This window comes from Lagenorhynchus albirostris, chromosome 1, assembly GCF_949774975.1.
Source record: "Lagenorhynchus albirostris chromosome 1, mLagAlb1.1, whole genome shotgun sequence".
Classification (NCBI taxonomy): Eukaryota; Metazoa; Chordata; class Mammalia; order Artiodactyla; family Delphinidae; genus Lagenorhynchus; species Lagenorhynchus albirostris.
This window is the reverse complement of record NC_083095.1, coordinates 117,300,325-117,326,059: the sequence shown is the minus strand read 5'-3', so window position 1 is coordinate 117,326,059 and position 25,735 is coordinate 117,300,325. Positions and strand designations below refer to the sequence as shown.

Below are 25,735 nucleotides of genomic sequence, written 5' to 3'. Positions count from 1 at the left end.
TGAAGAAAAGAAGTTAACTAGATCAGGAGAGACAGCATCACCATGTGCAAAAGACTGTGACAGGATGCAGACCGTGTGTTGGAGGGTTGGAAAGAAGGCCTATGTAGCTGTAGCACAGAGAGCTAGAGTTGGGTAATGTAGTAGGGTCTCTCTGTGAAGTAATATGGAACGGGACGAAACTGGACAGGTAAGTAGAGTCTGCAGTGCTGACTGGGTGGTGCATATAAAGGGTTTATGACTTTATCCTTAGAGCCATAGGAAATCACTGAAATACAAATGCAGGTGGGTAATATTTTCAAAATTGTTTTTTGAAAGGATTGCAGTATGAAGATTAGATTGAAGGCAGAAGTGGATAGAGGTAGATTCCCATCGCTCAGATTGCAATACTCTAGGTAATAAGTGTGGCTTGGGCTAATGTGATGGAGCTAGAGGTAATGGGCAGATGCCCTAAGTATTTAGAAGCTAAATCTGACAGGGCTGGGTGATAGATTGGGTATTAGAGGTGAGGTAGAGGAAGACATCAAAGTATTGTAAACTACTGTAAGACTTGCTTTATATTTACGTATTAAATAGTATGTTTTGAAAATGTTTCAAAGTTAAAGAATTGCTTGAATAAATAAGTCATCTATATAGTAGAATGTTATGAGACTGAAAGTGGTGTTTATGAAGAATTTTTAACAGTGCAAGGAAATACCTATGGTCTTACATAATAAAGTAGAAAGTGAAATTGTTTATAATGTGTATTCTTAACTATATAAAATTATAACAGTGAAGCATACTGATGATTAGAAATGACTCTTTTTGACATATAGACACCTCAAGAAGAACATGCTATTAACGGTCCAGAACTCCTGAGGAAAAAACGTACAACTTCAGCTGAAAAAAATACTTGTCAGCTTTATATTCAGACTGATCATCTGTTTTTTAAATATTATGGAACACGAGAGGCTGTGATTGCCCAGGTATTTATAATTTTGCTACTATTTTAGTTTTCATATTCTCATATTGTTTCATTATACCTGTATATTCCTCTAAAAATTAAAGTTAGTACGTATCTCATTTTGGAAAAATAAAGAGTATGTATTTTCAATTGTGATACGAGAAAATATGTAAGGTAAGAACACAAATAACTGAAAGACCAGTTAGGATATTTTAGTGTCATTCTAAAGAGAGATGTAAGAAAATGATTTCATGAAGGAGATGACACTGGGAGCTTAGCTTGGAAGAGAGGGTCAAATTGTCATTTGTGGCTTAAAGGAGGGAAAGGTAGAGGAGTCTTTCCAATAAGAATCTTTAATTTCTATTCTGTGTTCTCCTTATACTTAACACTTTCTAAGTTACATTGCTATCTGCATTTGTGTCTTATTGAAGTATAAATTTTTCGGAGACACTCTTCAAAATATCCTTTTTTTTTTTTTTTTTGCGGTACGCGGGGCTCTCACTGCTGTGGCCTCTCCCGTTGCGGAGCACAGGCTCCAGACGCGCAGGCTCAGCGGCCATGGCTCACGGGCCCAGCCGCTCTGCGGCATGTGGGATCTTCCTGGACCAGGGCACGAACCCACGTCCCCTGCATCGGCAGGCAGACTCTCAACCACTGTGTCACCAGGGAAGCCCAAAATATCCTTCATTTTGAAGGTATCCAGTGAGAGTTTGATGAATGCATTTTGAGTCCAAGGATTTGAGACTGAGAGGGTGGAGGTGTCATTAGTATAAATGGTATTTTGTTGGTGGTGATGAACTTACTTTTAGACACGTTTAAAAGCCCATGTATATGGTGATGATAGGGTATTGAAAATGTAGAACTGGAGCTTGGGAGAGGTTAGCCTTGAGCTTTCTGCATGGAATTTAAGGGTGCAAAAGAGATAGTTAAAATAAGGAGAGAGAATGAAATCAAAAGGGAAGGAACTGGGAGATAAAATCTCTTTATAGTGAATAGAATGACAAGGAGAAGCTATGGGCTAAAATATAATAGTTAAAGAGGTAGGAGATAAAATAGGATTAGCCAAGGAATAAGCAAAGTTTCACAACAAAATGCATAACCAATAGTGTCATGTGGAGATACCAAAGAGAATGACTACAAAGTAATTAACTCGATGTATATGTATGTCAAATATACAATATATATTTTATATGTATGTCAAATCATGACGTACACTTTAAATATCTTACATTTTATTTGTCATTTATACCTCAGTAATGCTGAAAAAAAGAAAGAATGATTATAAAGGTTAGCTGATTTTTAGTTATTAGAATATTATTGATGGACTTTAAGCAAGCTGTCAATAAAGTTGTGAGGGTAAAAACATTGTGAACAATAAGGAATGGGTTGGCAGGAGCAGTTAGGGTTTCAAGAGATGTGAAAAACAGAAAAAAAATGGTGTCAGGAATAATATGGAATATTTGAGTGAAAGGGGGATACATGAGAAGTTGGTCAGAAGAGGAAAATGATCCAGTAGAGAAGCAGTGTTAGATATGAGAAATAAAAACTGATGAGAAACAATGTGTTTGAAGATCCAGTAAAGATTGGGGTTAAGAATATAGAAAAGTTACTCTTTAAGGAAGAGTTACCATTTGAGGGAGATAGAAATGCATAAAGATAGAAAAGTTTGGGGACTTCCCTGGTGGCGCAATGGATAAGACTCCATGCTCCCAATGCAGGGGACCCTGGTTTGATCCCTGGTCAGGGAACTAGATCCCACATGCATGCTGCAGCTAAGGAGCCCGCCTGCCGCAACTAAGACCCGGCGCAGCCAAATAAATAAATAAATATTAAAAAAGAAAGAAAGAAAAGTTGGAAGGTTAAAAAAGCAGGCGATCAAGATGAACCCTCAGTAAAGTAAGATGTCTGATCAATCATCTGTGGAAAAATGTTTGAACTACCACTGTTGGGGGTGGAGAAGGAACAGTGAGAATTGGATAAGGGATTGCTAGGCCAAGCTGAGGGTAGATAGCAGATTTATAATGGACTTTATCAGCAGTGTTATGGTATTCTTTATCATTGTTTGGCAACTAGGGCTACTTTTGAAATTATTATTGTTAATGCTTTTACTTGACTATTTATGTTTATATAATTTCTTTGAAAATAGTTTTGAACCTATATATATATATGCATGTTTTCACATAAGTGGTAGCAAGAGTGCTTTTTGTAAATGAAGATGGGAAGGTTGTATATAGAGTGGTTTAGAAGCCAGAGAGTTAAGTTGGGAGTCAGCTAGGAAAAAGAGGATCTTTTTGTGTTCTATCACCCTGTTTACCTCTTCTTAGAATTTAGCAAAATCTGAATGTATGTTATTTATATTTGTATTACTTCCTTCCCTTCCTCCCCCTCTAGAATAAATCTGTAAATTTATAGGGACCTTCTCAATTTTGTTTACCCCTGTACCTCCAGCACCTAAAACAGCGCCTACCATATAGTAAATGGTGGACAAAACTTACAGAATATGTACTATTGCATCAATGGAAAGACTAAAGTCAGAGACCGACTGAGTGTCCTGATATTATCAGGGAGATATTCACAGAAGATGTTTGAGCTGAATCTAAGGGGTAGATACCCTAGGCATAAGGAAGCAGCATGCGAAAAGGCAATGAGGTATGACATTGCAGGATGGAATTGAGGAAACCAAGTTTTACTGGGTTGGCCAAAAAGTTCGTTCAGTTTTTCCATAAGATGTCACTAGTAGTGCTTAATTGTCTTTAATTTCATTTGAAACAATTTTGTTAGATTGCATTGTGACAGCTGTCAGATCAGCATGCATTAAAAAAAAACTTATCAAAATTGGTGAATTTTTGTGTAGCCATTTTAATATTGAAGATGGAAGAAAAACATTTGGCATATTATGCTTTATTATTTCATGAAAGGTAAAAACACAGCTGAAACGCGAAAAAAGATTTGTGTAGTGTATGGAGAAGGTGCTGTGACTGATCAAACGTGTCAGAGTGGTTTGCAAAGTTTCGTGCTGGAGATTTCTCACTGGACAATGCTCCACGGCTAGGTAGACCAGTTGAAGTTGATAGCAATCAAATCGAGACATTAATTGAGAACAATCAACGTTATACCACGTGGGAGATAGCAGACATATTCAAAATATCCAAATCAAGCACTGAAAATCATTTGTACCAGCTCGGTTATGTTAATAGCTTTGATGTTTGGGTTCCACGAAAGTTGAGCGAAAAAAACCTTGCCCGTATTTCCGCATGTGATTCTCTACTTAAACGTAACGAAAACGTTCTGCTTTTTAAAACAAATTGTGACGGGCAATGAAAAGTGGATACTGTTCAACATTGGTCCCCAAACTTTTTGGCACCAGGGACTGGTTTTGTGGAAGACAGTTTTTCCACAGATGGGGGTCGGGGGGGATGGGTCAGGCGGTAATGTGAGTGATGGGGAGCCGCAGATGAAGCTTCGTTTGCTCGCCCACTGCTCACCTCCTGCTGTGTGGCCCAGTTCCTAACAGGCCGAGGACCACTACTGGTCCGCAGCCCAGGGGTTGGGGACCCCTGCTGTACAATAATGTGGAACGGAAGAGATCGTGGCGCAAGCAAAATGAACCACCACCAACCACACCAAAGGCCGGTCTTCGAGGGCTTCCCTGGTGGCGCAGTGGTTGGGAGTCCGCCTGCCGATGCAGGGGACACGGGTTTGTGCCCCGGTCCGGGAGGATCCCACATGCCGCGGAGCGGCTGGGCCCGTGAGCCATGGCCGCTGAGCCTGCGCGTCCGGAGCTTGTGCTCCGCAACGGGAGAGGCCACAACAGTGAGAGCCCCGCGTACCGCAAAAAAAAAAAAAAAAAAAAAAAAGGCCGGTCTTCGTCCAGAGTAGGTGATGTGTAGATGGTGCGATTGGAAGGGAGTCCTCTATTATGAGCTCCTAATGGAAAACCAAACGATTAATTCCAGCTAGTACTGCTCCCAGCTAGACCAACTGAAAGTGGCACTCGACAAAAAGCGTCCGGAATTAGTCAACAAAAAACACAGAATCTTCTATCAGGATAACACAAGACCGCATGTTTTTTTGATGACCAGGCAAAAACTGTTACAACTTGGCTGGGAAGTTCTGATTCATCCCCTTCAGATTTCCATTTATGTGCACCTTCAGATTTCCATTTATTTTGGTCTTTACTAAATTCTCTTAATGGAAAAAATTTCAATTCTCTGGAAGACTGTAAAAGGTACCTGGAACAGTTCTTTGCTTGAAAAGATAAAAAGTTTTGGGAATGGAATTATGAAGTTGCCTGAAAAATGGCAGAGGTAGTGGAACAAAATGGTGAATACATTGTCCAATAAAGTTCTTGGTGAAAATGAAAAATGTCTTTTATTTTTACTTAAAAACTAAAGGAACTTTTTGGCCAACCCAATATATGACTGAGGCAAGAGTACATGTTTGGTTTTGGCCAGAGAAAAATATGGAAAAGTCACTGAATTTCCCTTCTCAGTTCCAGCTCACTAATCTTTTTCATCCTTTCATCTAGTATATGATATTGACATTTTAAAATTTGAATGTGGTGGAATATGAATAATTCTTGATTTGGGAAATGGAAATTCACAGTCTTTTTCACATTTCAACATTGCCTCTAAAATGTCTTTTTTTTTAAATCAATAGATATCCAGTCATGTTAAAGCGATTGATACAATTTACCAGACCACAGACTTCTCTGGAATCCGTAATATCAGTTTCATGGTGAAACGCATAAGAGTAAGTAAGGAATTTCAGTAGTTAAGAACATAAAGAGAAACAATAAGGATCATGTTTACAAAAAGAAAAATGCTTGACTTTTACTTCATCTTCATGCATTAAATAGTTAAATTGTATGTGCTGATGCAGGTTAGCTTTACTCTTGGGTTTTACACACACACAGAGGGGATACTTGGGTTTATGACTTAATGAAATCTATAGGGCTTTAATCTGGACTGCAGAAGAGGTATGGTAGAAAGTACTGTTTTCTATCTATCTGATTAACATACCAGTTAGAAAGCGCTCTAAGTAACTGCAGATACCGTACTTGACATTTTTCTCCCTGATATTATTCCCCAGTTTCTTCAGATTTGCCTTATGCAGTATATTTCACAGTGTGTCCCATTTGATGCTGCAGCAGAGGGAAGGATAGATACAGTGGTTAAATACAATTGGAAGTTGGAAAAACACTTAATACTGTTTCCTCTTGAAATTTAACAGTGCACACTAATGTATTTCAAGTTTTGAGAAATCCTTTGGGAAAGAAATCCATATTTTTCTAAGCTAATTTAACCTTTTTGTATTAACATCAGCTGAAACTCCAAAGACCTGCAGTGCACATTTTGAGAAATGCTGATCCAGAACTACTGATTCTTAGTTTTAATGTTATAAATTGTTAATAAGTAAATATTATTATTAAAAAGTTGGACTGTTTCAAAAATTTTCTAAATATGAATTCTTTCAAAGTATAAAGCTTTTAAGAATCTGAGTTTATAAGCTAGATAACCTGGGTTTTAAAAATCATCATTTTACAAAAGTACTTGCCACAGGATTTCTTTATTTAAAAAAAAATTATTTTTAATGGCTTTTATTTTTTTTAATGTTATTTATTTATTTATTTTTTGCTGTGCCACATGGCTGTGCAGCGTTTTTTTGGCTGCGCCGGTAGCTTGCGGCATCTTAGTTCCCCAACCAGAGATCGAACCCAGGCCCTTGGCAGTGAAAGCGCTGAGTCCTAACCACCAGACCACCAGGGACTACCCCACAGGGTTTCTTTACATTTTGTGCTTTTATTCTTCTTAAAATATTGTTGACTAGATTATAATTTTAGTACATATATGTAATATATTTTAAAAAATAGCTGAAAGTGGTCCTTACTTTTAGAAGTGACATGATTAATTATTACATTGGATTGCCTTAAGGTGAAATATGGTTCAATATACTGTATAAGAACTGTTTGTAATCAATTGCTTTCATGTATTTTGAGAGAAATATAAACCTTTAAATGAGCAAGTAAAAGTGATGTGTTATAAATATTGCTATTTAGTAGACAGAGCAATGAAATGCAAAGTAGTGAAAAGTAGAGAACACCTGAACAAATTTTAGTGAAACACATTTGTTTGACTAAAATAATTTGCATTATGAATAGATGCATGTATATAAAAGAGTTATGTGGGGCTTCCCTGGTGGCGCAGTGGTTGAGAGTCCGCCTGCCGATCCAGGGGACACGGGTTCATGCCCCGGTCCGGGAAGATCCCACATGCCGTGGAGCGGCTGGGCCCGTGAGCCATGGCCGCTGAGCCTGCGCGTCCGGAGCCTGTGCTCCGCAACAGGAGAGGCCACAACGGTGAGAGGCCCGCATACTGGAAAAAAAAAAAAAAAAAAAAAAAAAAAAAAAAAAGTTATGTGGCGATTAGTTGTTTTTCAGGCCTTTAACTGAGATTAAAACTTTAGTTTAAATAAATAAATTTATTAAGAAAAAATCATCCCATTTTAATATAGGTAACTAAAATTTAGGTGCAGTTTTTATTTGTAGCCAATATTACAGAAGTGTCAGAGAATTTCATTTCTATGTTTAGTGGGAAAAAGCGATATGCAGCATGTCTCTAAGCATGGGCTACCTTTAATGTATAGTGTTCTTGTTTTTGGATGTGTGTGTGTGTGTGTGTGTGTGTGTGTGTGTGTGTGTTAGATGACCATAACTGATTGTTTCTGGTTAATTGTTAATGGATAAACCAGATGATCTCATATCTGTCTTTAGGCAATTGCCTTCAGTGGTGTTTCTACCATCCTGTTTGTAAGCTCCTTGGTTTTTACTGAAAGATGTGGATCCTAAAAAGACCTATAGTTTTCATTTTATTAATTGTAATAGCCTTATCACTGATATTTTCAATAGACTGAGATTTCCCTTCTAAGCAATGTTTACTCTCATACATATTCCTTTTTATTCTCTACCAACAGTCTTGTATGTAATTCTCTGACTTACTTGGGGAAAACCAAATTGTTCTAGGACTACAGAGGTTAGGCAGAGGTCTCTGAAAGGAAGCAATGAGTAGTAAATGAAAGCTTTTGTTTCAGTTGAAGTTTGGTATCAGAACTGATTATTCTTCATATTGTGAAGGAGGAACCTGCACCCAGGAGTATAGTAGCTAAGTGTGGAAGGAAACATTCTGGAGGAACTCAGCTTGAAATAATAAGAGAAATGAATTGGTAAAGAAAAAAAAAATTCTTGATCACATTCAGGGGAAAAGATTGAACTTGAAATTAGTTGTGCTTGACTCAAGACTCTAGGCAAGGAGAATGAAGAATGTGATTTGTCTGCTGAATTGACAGTTTTGGGTTCAATATTTCTTTTATGTTATATTAATTAGCTGAAATATAGGGTTTTATGTCGTACTTGTCATCATATATAGGAGATTAGCACTAAAGGAGACTCATCAAATGATTAAATTGAGAAACTGTACTTCCTTATTGGAAATTTTGAAAGCAGAACTTGTTTTCCCATCCCAAGTGTTCAGTGTTCAGGAATCTGTGAACACTTGCTCAGAAATGTAATATACTCAGTTTTAATTCCCCTACCCTTCCATCCTTCCTTCCTTCCCTCCTCCCTCCCTCCTTCCCTCCTCCCTTTTTGGCTTCTCTGATTAGATCAGGGATGGAGGTAGTGGGAATAACTGTAGAAGCTTTAATTTAGGCCTGACTTCCTTGGGCCCCAAGCATATTGTCCAGGAAGATACTACTTACACTAAGGCTCTGCTAACGTTGGTTGCTTGTTAAAATCATTGTTTTGGATTTTAGATCAACACAACTGCTGATGAGAAGGACCCTACAAATCCCTTCCGTTTTCCAAATATTGGTGTGGAAAAGTTTCTGGAATTAAATTCTGAGCAGAATCATGATGACTACTGTTTGGCCTATGTCTTCACAGACCGAGATTTTGATGATGGTGTCCTTGGTCTGGCTTGGGTTGGAGCACCTTCAGGTAGTTTATCTATATATGTCTTGACTTACTACTTGAAATGAAAAGCAGTTCTCTTGATGGATTGAATTTTACAAAGTATAGGAGAAAGTGATGCCTGTACAGTATCTGAATGTATACATCTTGAGTTAGGCAGAATTCATAAGCATAATGTAAATGGAAAAATAGTTGAAGCAGCTTTTTATTTTGAAATGAGTAAATGAGTACTAACAGGGAGATATCCTGACATTTGGTACATTCAGTAGCTGAAATAAATAATTTTATGGGAAAAAGTGGTACTTAGTTCTGAAACTGAAAAGCAAAATATTAATTTTTTAACAAAAGTTAATGTAATTAATTATTTTGGGAGGTAGGGGGATGGGGAGAGGTTTTTAGAGTCAAAAGGGGAAAACTGTGTTCTTGCTTCTTCTGCCATGAGATAAAGAGCAGAGAAATCCTACTCGGGAATAGCAGGTAGAAAGAAAAGAAAGACTGCCTTTATTATTATTATTTCTCACCTTTATTTTAACAAAAGGGAAGTGTTGCCTGAAAAGAGATGTGGGCAGGAGGCCCAGTATCCATAGCTCCACTGGCTTGACTGCATGGCCCCACGTTCCCCTGGGGTCTCTGCCTTAGCCGTGAAAGCTACTGTCACTGAGAAAGCCCGAATGGGATAATCCCCTTGCCATTGCAGTCGGGGTGGGGGTCTGTGAGTCACAGTGTAATAAGTTCAGTAGCCTATTTTAGAGAAATTGATGAATTGAAAGATGAGTAGAAAGAATCCTGGATTCTTTGAATATAAATTTTGCCATATAGAATTTGATCAGTAGTCTGTCACCTTCTGAGCTATACACAGCAGTTTCTCCTTCTGATACATAATTTCTATCTTTTTCAAAGTATAAACTTCTGCTTTATCCAGGGCAAGACAGGCTTTTCTATTCTTAGTTTATTCTTTGGTTTGTTATGCATATTTAACATCTTTAATACTGTATTTTTGCTTTTATACTTGCTCTTTTTTTTTAAGCCAGCAATGAATATCCTTTTTAGTTTCCAAAGCTTTTTTTTCTTCCACATTTTAAAGTGTACTCAATTTCATGATGTCATTAAAGTACAAGTTTATGTCATAGGCTGCATATATCATAGTGCAGTATTTTTGTATATTTGTCCTTTACAGTGATCTGTGTTGGTTTTGTGTTACTTGCGTTGTCAGCAGATTGTACAACTCACTCTTTCCTATGATAATTCACGTTTTATAACTTTTATATTCTGAAATTTCTTTTCCCCTCCTTGGTTAGTTGGATAATTTTATCACATAGTTTATAGTCCGTTCTCCTTAATCATCAGTAAGTACTATAGAAACTCAGGGATTCATTTTTCTTTATATATTACCATTAATATAGTGGCTCTTGAAGTGTGCTCCATGGACTAACAGCATCTGTATTACCTGGGAACTTGTTAGAAATGTAAATCCATGGGCCTCACTCAGGTCTACTAGATCAGAAACTCCAGGTGTGGAGCCCATCAGCCTTTGTTTGAAGAGGCCCTCCAGGTGTTTCTGATGCATACTAAAGTCTGCAAACCACCATCTTAATATTTTTGCTCACAAAATGTCTCCTGGGCAAATGATTGGATGATCTCAGACTAAAAACTTTCTGCCATTTTGCATTTTCAACTCCAGACTGTTGTTCATTAAGAATGTAATGGTCCTGAGAGAGCTTGGTCAAATTTTCCTGAAACTTCAGATATCCTCATGTCTACTTTAAAAAAAAAAAAATAGACTGTATATTTAGAACAGTTTTAGATTTATAGAAAAAAATGAGCGGATAGAGTCGTCTCCACTACCTTCCTATATTATTAACAGCTTACATTAGTATGGTACATTTGTTACAATTAATCAACCAATACTGGTACATTATTGTTAACTAAAGTCAGCCCATAGTTTATTCAGATTTCTTTAGTTTTTACTACGGTCCTTCTTCTGTTCCAAGATCTTGTCCAGGATACCACAGTCCATTTAATTGTCATGCCTCTTTAGTTCTTGGCTGTGATGGTTTCTCAGACTTTTCTTGTTTTTTTATAACCTTGACAATTTTGAGGAGTATTGGTCAGGAATGTTGTAGGATGCCCCTCTGTTGCAGTCTTTTTGATGTTTTTCTCATGATTGGACTGGGGTTATGGGTTTGGGGGGAGAGTTAGTTTTTCTTTCTAGTTGTTTATGATATCTGGACCACTTATTTTATGAAACGGTGCTTATTTTATTGAAGCAGCAGTTCTGGATTGAAAATGATGGGCTACGTTACTTGTATTTTTGTCATTGCGTTCTTCATCTGATGCCCTCTTCCTTTACTCTGTGTTAAACCCCTAACTCCAGCTCTCAGAAGCCTTTTTCTAAGAGCTTCTGGGGAGGGGCTCGGCAGGAAGAATGGGGCCAGAGTGGCAAAGAGAAGGGATCTTTGTTCCTTTGACACAACTTTTTCTAGAATAAGATACCTGCCTTGACAGCTTTCTTCTTCACTTCCCTTTGCCCTTAGACTACCTGAACTGAGTTTATTTCACCTACATTTTATTATTTTATAAGGAACTTTATGTATTTGCTCTTACTGATTAATTCAGTTCCGTTATGAGGTGTAGGTAATATTTCCTCCATTATACAGGTGGATTGGATTCAGAAACTTTGTCAACAACCCAGTATCTCACAGAACCTAGAATCTGGACCTTTTGACTCCAGGTTTTGTGCATTTGGTAGTTATTTTACTAGGTATTATTATAATGTAACATCCTACTTTTATCTTTCTAAGACATTTCCAAGAAGAAGTTGAAATGTTTCCTGGATCTAAGCAGAGATGGAATCTATTTCCTTCTTTCTTAAGAGAGATGAGTTATAAAACAGTACTACTCTGTATTATTTAGGCATCATTTTGGGTAATTGTCAAGGCATAATTAGAAGAGCACTGGTTTGGGAACTAGGAGACGGGGTCCTTGTCTGTTCTGTCTCTATAAATGCAGGTAAATCATTTTGCTTCAGCTTGTTTATTTTTCATTGTAATTTCTTCTGTCTTTGCCCTTCCTTTGATACGTCATGTTTCTGCATGTAGATCTTCGTAATGCTTGCTGTTACACTATTTTTTAAAATATCATTTTATAGCTGATCTGTTCAGCTTGTGATATTACTGTTTCTTAATCTTTTTCATTTTTATTTGGCCTAATTAATTTCTGTTGTATCATTTAACTCTGCAGCTGTTTCACTATTCAAATATATGGTAGTGGAAAGGATTTTGTTTTGATACTGTTGTGTTAATTTTCACAGAATAGTTACTCAAATTATTCGTTGTAGTCCTCTTCACTGACTCAGTTAAGCTGGGAAAAGCAATGAGGGTTAAAACATTTGAATAGTAGGTTTCTTGTCTTTAAGTCTTGTTAATACTACTTTTTACTTGTTCTTTTAATATTTCTTATTGTGGTTGGGTACTGCCTTCAGTTACCTCAATGAGAAAAACAGTACCTCCTGCCCCAACTCCATAATAAGTAGAAACAGCTTGTGAGCTGGGATGACTTGGAGGCTTCCATTTGAAATTATACAGGGCCTGGAATGGAGCCCCCAAAAGGGAGGAGTCTGGTCTCCAAAACAAAGATAGTCTTGAATATGAATCTAGAAAGATTACTCTAAACTTCTCTTTATATAAACACAGTTCTGTGTTAAGCAGGTAGTAGCCTCTTATTTTAGAGGCCAAAACATTGGTTCCCTAACAAAGTTGTTTTTTTTTTTTGCGGTACGCGGGCCTCTCACTGTTGTGGTCTCTCCCGTTGCGGAGCACAGGCTCCGGACGCACAGGCTCAGCGGCCATGGCTCACGGGCCCAGCCGCTCCATGGCATGTGGGATCTTCCCAGACTGGGGCACGAACACGTGTCCTCTGCATCAGCAGGCGGACTCTCAACCACTGCGCCACCAGGGAAGCCCCCTAACCAGCTTTTTGAGGGGCCTTTATTTTTTGGTTTATTAAGGCACATTCTGCTCATCTATTATCCCTCTTAATGTTATCAGTTAACCCAATGAACATAGTCTCACTTTGCCAGGTCACTGAAAAAGGCTAGCTCTGGAGTTCATCTCCAGAGCTAATCCTGAACCATTCAGTATTCCTCTGAGCATTTGTAAAGAACATTCTTTGAGACATTTGATTTGGTAGAAATTGTCTCTTCTGTTTTTTCTTAGTTTAGAAATTTTAGTTTGATTTTACGTATTAGAATTTGACCACATGCAGAGCTCAAAATGAGGTTCTCAATATAACCCACAGCCTATCGAATTCTTTTTTTTATCATTCCTTCTACTTTAATTAGTTGATATTATTCTTTTTTTGAATTTTATTTTATTTATTTTTTTATAGGCCAGGTTCTTATTAGTTATCTGTTTTATACATATTAGTTTATACATGTCAATCCCAGTCTCCCAATTCATCACACACACACACACACACACACACACACACACACCACCACTTTCCCCCCCTTGGTGTCCATACATTTGTTCTCTACATCTGTGTCTCTCTTTCTGCCCTGCAAACTGGTTCATCTGTACCATTTTTCTAGGTTCCACATATATGCGTTAACATACGATATTTGTTTTTCTTTCTGACTTATTTCACTCTGTATGACAGTCTCTAGATCCATCCACATCTCTACAAATGACCCAACTTCATTCCTTTTTATGGCTGAGTAATATTCCATTGTATATAGGTACCACATCTTCTTTATCCATTCGTCTGTTGATGGGCATTTAGGTTGCTTCCATGACCTGGCTATTGTAAATAGTGCTGCAATGAACATTAGGGTGCATGTGTCTTTTTGAATTATGCTTTTCTCAGGGTACATGCCCAGTAGTGGGATTGCTGGGTCGTATGGTAATTCTATTTTTAGTTTTTTAAGGAGCCCCCATACTGTTCTTCCTAGTGGCTGTATCAATTTACATTCCCACCAACAGTGCAAGAGGGTTCCCGTTTCTCCACACCCTCTCCAGCATTTGTTGTTTGTAGATTTTCTGTTGATGCCCATTCTAACTGGTGTGAGGTGATAACTCATTGTAGTTTTGATTATCATTTCTGTAATAATTAGTGATGTTGAGAAGCTTTTCATGTGCTTCTTGGCCATCTGTATGTCGTCTTTGGAAAAATGTCTGTTTAGGTCTTCGGCCCATTTTTTGATTGGGTTGCTTTTTTTTTAATATTGAGCTGCATGAGCTGTTTATATATTTTGGAGATTAATCCTCTGTCCATTGATTCGTTTGCAAATATTTTCTCCCATTCTGAGGGTTGTCTTTTTGTCTTATTTGTAGTTTCCTTTGCTTTGCAAAAGCTTTAAAGTCTCATTAGGTCCCATTTGTTTATTTTTATTTCTATTACTCTAGGAGGTGGATCAAAAAAGATCTTGCTGTGATTTCTGTCAAGGAGTGTTCTTCCTATGTTTTCCTCTAAGAGTTTTAGAGTATCCAGTCTTACATTTAGGTCACTAATCCATTTTGAGTTTATTTTTGTGTATGGTGTTAAGGAGTGTTCTAATTTCATTGTTTTACATGTAGCTGTCCAGTTTTCCCAGCACCACTTATTGAAGAGGCTGTCTCTTCTCCATTGTATGTCCTTGCCTCCTTTGTCATAGATTAGTTGACCATAGGTGCGTGGGTTTATCTCTGGGCTTTCTATCCTGTTCCATTGATTTATATTTCTGTTTTTGGGCCAATACCATATTGTCTTGATTACTGTAGCTTTGTAGTATAGTCTGAAGTCAGGGAGTCTGATTCCTCCAGCTCCCTTTTTTCCCTTGAGACTGCTTTGGCTTTTCCGGGTCTTTTGTGTCTCCATACAAATTTTAAGATATTTTATCCTAGTTCTGTAAAAAAAGGTAATTTGATAAGGATTGCATTGAATCTGTAGATTGCTTTGGATAGTATAGTCATTTTCACAATGTTGATTCTTCCAATCCAAGAACATGGTATATCTCTCCATCTGTTTGTATCATCTTTAATTTCTTTCATCAGTGTCTTATAGTTTTCTGCATGCAGGTCTTTCGTCTCCCTAGGTAGGTTTATTCCTAGGTATTTTATTCTTTTTGTTGCAGTGGTAAATGGGAGTGTTTCCTTAATTTCTCTTTCAGATTTTTCATCATTAGTGTATAGGAATGCAAGAGATTTCTGTGCATTTTTTTGTATCCTGCTACTTTACCAAATTCATTGATTAGCTCTCGTAGTTTTCTGGTGGCAACTTTAGTATTCTCTATGTACAGCGTCATGTCATCTGCAAACAGTGACAGCTTTACTTCTTCTTTTCCAATTTGTATTCCTTTTATTTCTTTTTCTTCTCTGATTGCTGTGGCTAGGACTTCCAAAACTATGTTGAATAATAGTGGCGAGAGTGGACTTCCTTGTCTTGTTCCTGATCTTAAAGGAAATACAGTTTTTCACCATTGAGAATGATTTTTGCTGTGGGTTTGTTGAATATGGCCTTTATTATGTTGAGGTAGGTTCCCTCTCTGCCCACTTTCTGGAGAGTTTTTATCATAAACGGTGTTGAATTTTGTCAAAAGCTTTTTCTGCATCTATTGAGATGATTATATGCTTTTTATTCTTCAGTTTGTTAATATGGTGTATCACATTGATTGATTTGCATATATTGAAGAATCCTTGCATTCCTGGGGTAAATCCTACTTGATCATGGTGTATGATCCTTTTAATGTGTTTTGGATTCTGTTTGCTAGTATTTTGTTGAGGATTTTTGCATCTATATTCTTCAGTGATACTGGTCTGTAATTTTCTTTTTTTGTAGTATCTTTGTCTGGTTTTGGTATCAGGGTGATGGCGGCCTCAGAAGGAGTTTGGGAGTGTTTCTTCCTCTGGAAGTGTTTGGAAGAGTTTGATAATGATGGGTGTTCACTCTTCTCTAAATATTTGATAGAATTCACCTGTGAAGCCATATGGTCCTGGACTTTTGTTTGTTGGAAGATTTTTAATCACAGTTTCAATTTCATTACTTGTGATTGGTCTGTTCATATTTTCCTGGTTCAGTCTTGGAAGGTGACACCTTTCTAAGAATTTGTCCATTTCTTCCAAGTTGTCCATTTTATTGGCATAGAATTGCTTGTGGTAGTCTCTTAGGATGCTTTGTATTTCTGCGGTGTCTGTTGTAACTTCTCCTTTTTCATTTCTAGTTTTATTGATTTGAGTCCTCTCCCTCTTTTTCTTGATGAGTCTGGCTAAAGGTTTATCAGTTTTGTTTTTCTTTTCAAAAAACCAGCTTTTAGTTTTATTGATCTTTGCTATTGTTTTCTTTGTTTCTATTTCATTTATTTCTGCTCTGATCTTTATGATTTCTTTCTTTCTACTAACTTTGAGCTTTGTTTGTTCTTTCTCTAGTTCCTTTAGGTTTAAGGTTAGATTGTTTATTTGAGGTTTCTCTTGTTTCTTGAGGTAGGCTTGTATTGCTATAAACTTCCCTCTTAGAACTGTTTTTTTTGCATCCCATAGGTTTTGGATCATTGTGTTTTCATTGTAATTTGTCTCTAGGTATTTTTTGATTTCCTCTTTGATTTCTTCAGTGATCTCTTGGTTATTTAGTAATGTATTGTTTAGCCTCCATGTGTTTGTGTTTCTTAGGTTTTTTTTCACTGTAATTGATTTCTAATCTCATAGCGTTGTGGTTAAAGATGCTTGATATGATTTCAATTTTCTTAAATTTACTGAGGCTTGATTTGTGACCAACAATGTGATGTATCCTGGAGAATGTTCCATGTGCACTTGAGAAGAAAGTGTAATCTGCTGTTTTTGGATGGAATGTCCAATTAATATCAGTTAAATCTATCTGGTCTATTGTGTCATTTAAAGCTTGTGTTTCCTTATTAATTTTCTGTTTGGATGATCCGTCCATTGGTGTAAGTGAGGTGTTAAAGTCCCCCACTATTATTGTGTTACTGTCTATTTCCTCTTTTATAGCTGTTAGCAGTTGCCTTATGTATTGAGGTGCTTCTGTGTTGGGTGCATATATATTTATCGTTGTTATATCTTCTTCTTGGATTGATCCCTTGATCATTATGTAGTGTCCTTCCTTGTCTCTTGTAACATTCTTTATTTTAAAGTGTATTTTATCTGATATGAGTATTGCTACTCCAGCTTTCTTTTGATTTTCATTTGCATGGAATATCTTTTTCCATCCCCTCACTCTCAGTCTGTATGTGTCCCTAGGTCTGAAGTGGGTCTCTTGTAGACAGCACATATATATGGGTCTTGTTTTTGTAACCATTCAGCGAGCCTGTGTCTTTTGGTTGGAGCATTTAATCCATTTATGTTTAAGGTAATTATCAATATGTATGTTCCTGTTACCATTTTCTTAATTGTTATGGGTTTGTTTTTGTAGGTCCTTTTCTTCTCTTGTGTTTCCCACTTAGAGAAATTCCTTTAGCATTTGTTCTAGAGCTGGTTTGGTGGTGCTGAATTCTCTTAGCTTTTGCTTGTCTGTAAAGCTTTTGATTTCTCCATCAAACCTGGATAAGATCCTTGCCGGGTAGAGTAATCTTGGTTGTAGGTCCTTCCCTTTCATCACTTTAAATATATTGTGCCACTCCCTTCTGCACCGCCAGGTTGTGTCAGACCCCCAGGTTGGGAAGCCTCACGTGGGGCTCAGAACGTTCACTGCATTGGGTGGACTTCTGTGATATAAGTGTTCTCCAGTTTGTGAGTCACCCATCCAGCAGTTATGGGATTTGATTTTACTGTGATTGTGCCCCTCCTCCCATCTCATCGTGGCTTATCCTTTGTCTTTGGATGTGGGGTATCTTTTTTGGTGAGTTCCAGTGTCTTCCTGTCCATGATTGTTCAGCAGTTAGTTGTGATTCTGGTGCTCTCGCCAGAGGGAGTGAGCACACGTCCTCTACTCTGCCATCTTGAGCCAATGTCCTTGATATTCCTTGCATTCTTAACCTGTTTGAAAGTGTAATTAAAAGGCTAGGAGAATTATGTCATTAAAATATTACATCATTAGAATAGAGGACACTTAATATTGACATTTTGTACAGGTCTGGATTGTCCCTTGCAGGATGTTTAACATCTTTGGTCCCTACCCATTACATGTGAGTACTGCTCCCCAGACTTGACAGATAAAGAAATACCCTCAGACATTTCCTAATAACCTATCTGGGAGTGGTACTAATGTCTGCTTCAAAATTACTGCTCAGATTAATATTGTATGGTCAGCATGATACTATTGTTTTAGATATTTAGGCCTGCTCACATCAAAACTTTATTTATGGATTCTGTCAAGGTATTATACTACCCTGTAGTTTTTATAATTTTTTTCTTTTGGGGGAGTCTTTTTTAAAGTTTAAGACTGATATTCTGTGACTAGCTTTCAGACTATCCTGTAGATAGAAAAATGTCATACTTCTTTGTTGGTCACTGAGTCATCCATCCATCAATAATTGCTTTTGACTCAAATTAAAAACATTTTATTCTTCTCATTACATAATTTCTGTTTTTCAGTAATGACTATATGTAGTAAAATCTTAAATTTACAATGTAAAGCAATTACTGAACTTGAGTTATGGCTTAGCTATAGGTATTTATGATATCATTAATTGAGTTTCTGGCATATCAAAAGTGGTTGCAGTATTTAAAAAGTTAAACCATGACTTATAATATTAGACATAGTATTTTATTTCTTCCTGTATAACTGAATTATTCCAACATATGCTGTTAGTCTGTGTAGCAAGTAATAAACTTTCCAAATAAACAACAGTTATTAAAACCAAAAGCAGTTAAGATGTTGAACAAGATATGAATTATAAAGACTATATTTCAGAAGAGTACACTCAAGTTTATGTATGATCTTCCTTTAAATTAGATAGACCTTAAAAATACAGAAGGTATATTATCAGAGTTTTTAATATATGCTATTTACATTTTTTTTTTAACTGACAAAGATTTGCAGCGTGGAGTCTTCTATGCTTAATTCAAGTTTGCCAGTACTGCACTGGACCAATTTGCATATGACAGATCTTCGATGAGGCAGGATATTAATTTACTATTTGTTTAAAACTGTAACATATAGACTGTAATTATTACATACAGAGTGCTTATTTCTATCTTTTCTAGTTTTTAGAAATAATGATAACAGTCCTCAGGACTCAAGGTTGAGGACTCAAAAGTAGAGGTAGCTTAAGAGAATATATTAAATATTCATAAATTATTTGCTGTTTTCTTTCTATCCAGTTTTTGGTGTAGAAGATGTAGTAAGTTTTAAATGTAGAGGTTCTCAGTCCTTTGCTGGTTAAAATCTGCATATGACTTAGCCTTTCAGCTTAGTTTTCTGTGAAAGCACATTATCATTTCAGCTTCTTAAATTGTATCCTAATAGTCATTAAATTTATGATTTGTTGCTATGTACTTTCTAATATTAAAAGGAACAAGGCAGCAATTGTAGTGTCATGCCATTTGTGTACATCTTTTTTGAATTGCTTTCTATTGTATGCTTTATCAGAGATTATAAATGTTAGACTTTTAAAAATGGTTTAATAACTTTGTTGTAACTTTGTATGTAGTAGAAAGCTAATTTGAAATAATTTGATCAGTTATCAGAATATCCTAATCCATGTGATATTTTAATTAAAATAATTAAATAGAGTAACCTCTTAAATCTGAATGTAAACCAAAGAACTTCTCACTGAAAGTCTTTAATAGTTATTTAAAGTACTGTGGTCTTCTCAGTTTAGTGTACATAAAGACGATGATTGGCCAGCCAGTTTCTGATTTGCTGTTGTTCTTTTTCTAATTTCTTAAATTAACTGCCTTTAGATGTGAAAGCATTTTCATTTCGGTATTAAGCTCTGACGTTCAGGAACTATAAACGAACAGGTGAACTACAAAATGATTTAATATGTATCATATAAGTAAAAATGAAGATTTTTCTTTTAAAATTTGCAAGCATCCTCAAGACATGTTGGAAAATCATAATTCAGTTTTTTGAACCTATTTTGAAAAAAAATTCAAACTTGCCAAAAGGTTGCAAGAGTAGTATACAGTGAACTCCTGATAGATTAATCAGTTAACATTTTGCCACATTTGCTTTCTCTCCCTTCCCACCTTCTCTCCTTCATTCCCTCCTCCCTTTTTTTTTACCCACTTGACATATTTTTTCCTTTTTTTAAGCTATTGAGAGATATATAATTGACAAATAAAATTGTAAGATATTTAAAGTGCACAGTGTGATGATTTGATATTTGTATATTGTGAAAGGATTCCCCCTACCAAGTTAATTAATACAACCATCACCTCACATATTTACCTTTTTCCTTTTTGTGTATGTGTGAGAATGTTTAAGTTCTATTCTCCTGGCAAATTTCATTTATACAATACTGTGTTATCAACTGTAGCCATCATGTGTTACACATTAGATCCTCAGACCTTATTCTTCTTATAACTGGAAGTTTGTACCTCTATCAGTCTCTCCCTGTTTCCCCTACCCCCAGCCTGTGCGACCACTAATTCTTTTCTTTTTTTAAGAATACATTGTATGTTGCCTCTCAGGATAGTGAATCACATACTCTTGTGCATCACTGCTATTATTGGTAGCAGTGACTTTCTCAGAATCTCTTTGAGAATATTTTGTTCAACTTTCATTTAACTTAAATATAAGTTGTTATTTTGTTTGTTTTTTTTTTTTACAAGATGAAGAGGTGTAGGATTTGACCCAATGTAAATGCTGAAATATTTAAATTGAACAGACTCTTAAATATTTGTTTTGCTAAATTAATGGGAGAAAAATTGGAGGACATTTTGATTATGAAGAGGAATATTTTATAAGGACTTTGTATTCAACCCTGGGAATATATGTGTGCCATTAAAACTTTTATTTGAAATGACTTCCTAACCTTGGACAAAAGAAACTTTTGAGTATTTGATATACATGTGTACCAATTTTGGACTCAAAATACATATAAAATGTTTCAAGTTAATACAGCATATATTAGAAAATTATTTGGGGGGAAATAGATGCTAATTTTAGCCATATTTTGTTTTGAATTAGGAAGCTCTGGAGGAATATGTGAAAAAAGTAAGCTTTATTCAGATGGTAAGAAGAAGTCTTTAAACACTGGAATTATTACTGTTCAGAACTATGGGTCTCATGTACCCCCCAAAGTCTCTCACATTACATTTGCTCATGAAGTTGGACATAACTTTGGATCTCCAGTAAGTATTGCTTAATTATTACATTTTTTAAAAGTTACTAATCTTTCACGTTGTTTAATTTTTGTTGTTTACAGTGAAAACAAGTACACATGAATGTTTAGTTTTTATATGTCAGAACACAGTAATGTACTTGACCATAATACTGAAAAGGAGGAAGATAGAATATTTGTAATTAAAATAAGAAAATAAGCACAACAGTGCCAGAATTCTATGAAAGCAAGGAATTTTGTCTGTTTCATTCACTTCTGTGTCCCCTGACCTTAGAACAGTGCCTGGGGGACTTCCCTGCTGGCGCAGTTGTTAAGAATCTGGCTGCCAACGCAGGGGTCACGGGTTCGAGCTCTTGTCCAGGAAGATCCCACATGCCGTGGAGCAACTAAGCCCGTGTGCCACAATTACTGAAGCCCGCGCACCTAGAGCCCGTGCACTGCAACAAGAGAAGCCACCACAATGAGAAGCCCGCGCACCACAACGAAGAGTTGCCCCCGCTCGCTGCAACTAGAGAAAGCCCACGTGCAGCAACGAAGACCCAACACATCCAAAAATAAATAAATAAATTTTTTTAAAAAATTAAAAAAAAAAATAGTTCCTGGCACATGATTCATTCAAATATTTATTTAATGAGAATCACTTTTCATTGCTTAAAGTACATTTTGAATGTTAGCAAATTGTTGGGTTCTTGTTTGGTTTCTGTTAAAGCATTATTGGGGTTTACTAGATTTGTCTTTCTCTACTGTGGAATGAGACTGTTCTTTTAAAGTCGTTCGGTATGAAAACTTTGTAACATATATAAAAGTAGAGACAAATAGTACGGCAAAGTCTTCCGTTCATATCCAGGACAGGGGTCAGCAAACTTTTTCTGTAGTCTACTAGTAAACATAATAGGTGTGGGGGACAATATTTAGTCTCTGTTGCATATTTTTCTTTGTTGTTGTTTTTCTTTTTACAATCTTTTATTTTATTTATTTATTTATTTATTTATTTATTTATTTATTTATTTATTTATTTTTTGGCGGTACGCGGGCCTCTCACTGTTGTGGCCTCTCCCGTTGCGGAGCACAGGCTCCAGACACGCAGGCTCAGCAGCCATGGCTCACGGGCCCAGCCACTGTGCGGCATGTGGGATCTTCCTGGACCGGGGCACGAACCTGTGTCCCCTGCATCGGCAGGTGGACTCTCAACCACTGTGCCACCAGGGAAGCCCTACAATCTCTTAAACATGGAAAAACCATTCTTAGCTTAGGCCATATAAAAACAGGCTGTGGGCTGCGATTTGCCAACCTCTGATTCAGATTGAACGATCATCAGGATTTTGCCACATCTCCTTTCTGTGTTTCTTTCTTTTTCTTCGTAAGGTGTTAGAATCAAATTCATTCCCCCTTCCACATTTCAGTATGCATCTCTTAAAAAATTAGACATTTTCTTCCATAACCACCATGTGGTTATGATACCTGACAAAATGAGCAGTTCTTTGGTATCATTTAATACCCAGTTCATTGAATTGATTTTCAAGTGAACTGAAGATTAATACACATGGAAATACAAAATACTGAAAGATATTCTGTCTTTGTGATTTTGGTGGGGCTTATTAAAATAACAAGTTTGGGAAAATTTCATTTGAAAACTGCATATAAATTCATTTACTTGTACCTTATCACTTGTAAAAATGGAAATTTTTATGAGTTTAGAAAAAAACTGTAGTATCATAGCTTAAAATTCTCAAATGCTCTTATCTAATGTTCCCCCAGTTTGTAAAATATAAGTACCCTCTCACTAAGTTGCAAGTCTTTCTTCTTCTAATTCCGATCAGAAATCGATAGATTATTATCAGTACTCTTGGATAAAGTACTTAAAATGCGTTGAATCGCTCTACCTATTGTCTGCTTTTGTGATATTTTCTAAAAAGAGTAACTGAAAATTTAGAGATGAGCAGAGAACTCTTGTTAATTTGCATTTTCAAGGGCAGTTAAATGTCCTCGACTCTCCCAGTCACCTTCATCCAACCCTTACCAGGGGATTTTCGTACCCTTCCAACTACTCTTCTGTTCGTTAGTCTAGGGTCTCTCAAAGTTTAATGTGCATACAAATTACTGAGGATCTTACAGTATAGATTCCATTTCAGTGGGCCTTTGGTTGGGCCTGAGTGTCTGCCTTTCTAAGACACTCCCATGGGATGCTGCTGCTGCTGGTCTGTGGGCCATACTTGGAGTAGGATATCTAGTTTGTTCTCTTTTCACTTCCCTTCTAATCTGTCTTCTGCCTGGTTGCCAGAGAGGTGTTTTTAAGACATTAATGTAATATTACTTTTTGCTTATTGTTGAATGGATAAATTGGTTCACATTTTTTTGCCTACCTTGCTATCTTTTCCTGTCATACCAGACTACTTATAATGATTCTGTCATGCTCAAATACACCTCATCCCTTTGTGTATGTTGTTCATGATACCATACATATAGATAGTCGGTACTTAGTAAATATGTATTAAATAATTTAATAGTGAGATCAGCCAGACCATGAACTCCTGAGCCTGTCTCCCTTGACATCTTTATCTAAAATCTGTCTTTATCTCTCCTGTCATGTATCTGTATTATGACAATGTTACTTTCTCTTTGAGTGGTTCATTCTATCCCTTATATTTATTTATCCTGTCCTAAATGTTTATTGCACACCTGCTGTTAACCACTTTATAAACTTTGTTGTGGGGAGTTGTAATCATAAATGAGACAAGTTCCTGTTTCTCGGTATGAAAGTCTTAATGTATTGACTCTGAGCAGATGAATCTTTGTCTAGGTATAGTTCTTTCTTTTTTTTTTTTAATTAATTTATTTGGTTTTAGTTTTGGCTGTGTTGGGTCTTCGTTGCTGTGCTCGGGCTTTCTCTAGTTGTGGTGAGCGGAGGCTACTCTTCGTTGCGGTGCATGGGCTTCTCATTGCAGTGGCTTCTCGTTGAGGAGCACAGGCTCTAGGCACACTGTCTTCAGTAGTTGTGGCACGTGGGCTCAGTAGTTGTGGCCTGTGGGCTCTTGAGCACAGGCTCAGTAGTTGTGGCGCACAGGCTTAGTTCCTCCGCGGCATGTGGGATCTTCCTGGGCCAGGGCTTGAACCCATGTCCCTTGCATTGGCAGGTGGATTCTTAACCACTGTGCCACCAGGGAAGCCCTAGGTATAGTTCTAATCGGTCTGATCATGTCACTTCTGTTCACAACCTTACTTCTAATACCTGATGATACTGCTAATACAATTTCCTTATCTTAGCATTTAGGGTTTTCCATAATTTGGGTCTAAGTGTAATTCCAGTGTTATTTCTTCTTCCCTGTCAAATTAAGTCATTTTAAAAAACTTTACTTCTGCCAGGAAGCCAATTCCTTCCCATTTCTGCCTATTGAAATCTTGATCCATGTGGTTATATAATGTAAATTAATATGGCCCTTTTGTCAGGCAGTTTGGCAGTATGTATCAAGACCTTTAAAATATTTGACCTTTTAACTCAGTAACTCTACCACTGGGAATCCAACTAAAAGAAATAATTGCAGAATGTGTCAAAGATTTATGTAAATTTCAAAAAAGAAATAAAAATAAAAAAGGTATCCATTGCAGTTATACCTTCACTGATTTTTTCTTCCCTTCTGAGACAGTGACCCCTAAAAGAGCAAATTATCTTCCTTTTCACAGTCTAAAATAATTGTAAGATCTACTCTAAAGGAGAGTCCATAAGCTTCCATTTTTCTTCTGATGAGAAAATTACATTTAATCAGATGACCTGAAAACCTTATTTTACTTCCTGTTTATGTAACTCTATATTCTTTTTGACAGCATGATTCTGGAACAGAGTGCACTCCAGGAGAATCTAAGAATTTAGGACAAAAAGAAAACGGCAATTACATCATGTATGCAAGAGCAACATCTGGGGACAAACTTAACAACAATAAATTCTCACTCTGTAGTATTAGAAATATAAGTCAAGTTCTTGAGAAGAAGAGAAACAACTGTTTTGTTGGTATGTATATTTTCCCAGCATTTTATTATGAATATTTTGAAACATTCAGAAAACTTGAAAGAATTATATAGTAAACACCTAGTATGTGCCCACCACCTATATTTTACAGTTGTTAGCACTTTAATACATTTGCTTTATCACACTTGTCAATCTCTTCATCTCTCAATCCATATTTTTTTGTTGAAATTTAAAGTGCATTGTGGATATCGGTATACTTCAGTCCTAAACACTTTAGCCTACATAAGTAGAGTTCAATTTAAGTAAAGTTCAATATTGTTTGTGGTGTTTTTGTTTTTCACATAAGTGCAATATACAAATCTTTTTTTTTTTTTTTTTTTGCGATACGTGGGCCTCTCAGTGCTGTGGCCTCTCCCGTTGCGGAGCACAGGCCCCGGACGCGCAGGCTCAATGGCCATGGCCCACGGGCCCAGCCGCTCTGCGGCATGCGGGATCCTCCCGGACCGGGGCACGAACCCGCGTCCCCTGCATCGGCAGGAGGACTCTCAACCGCTGCGCCACCAGGGAAGCCCGCCATATACAAATCTTAAGTCCACCATTTGATGAGCTTTGACAAATACATTTACCTGTGTAATCTAAGCACCTGTGAAG

General features: G+C 36.8%; 1 protein-coding gene across 2 annotated transcripts in view; it reads left to right on the top strand.

The window, feature by feature from the left end:
• The window catches only part of ADAM10 (ADAM metallopeptidase domain 10), a 135,657-nt gene that overhangs the window by 86,009 nt on the left and 23,913 nt on the right, over positions 1 to 25,735 (top strand). For both annotated transcript variants that reach the window (XM_060150901.1, XM_060150891.1), the window contains exons 6-10: positions 813 to 962; positions 5,600 to 5,692; positions 8,750 to 8,933; positions 20,967 to 21,130; positions 24,943 to 25,126. In XM_060150901.1, the coding sequence (XP_060006884.1) occupies positions 813 to 962; positions 5,600 to 5,692; positions 8,750 to 8,933; positions 20,967 to 21,130; positions 24,943 to 25,126 (775 nt within the window). The remainder of the gene's footprint in view (positions 1 to 812; positions 963 to 5,599; positions 5,693 to 8,749; positions 8,934 to 20,966; positions 21,131 to 24,942; positions 25,127 to 25,735) is intronic.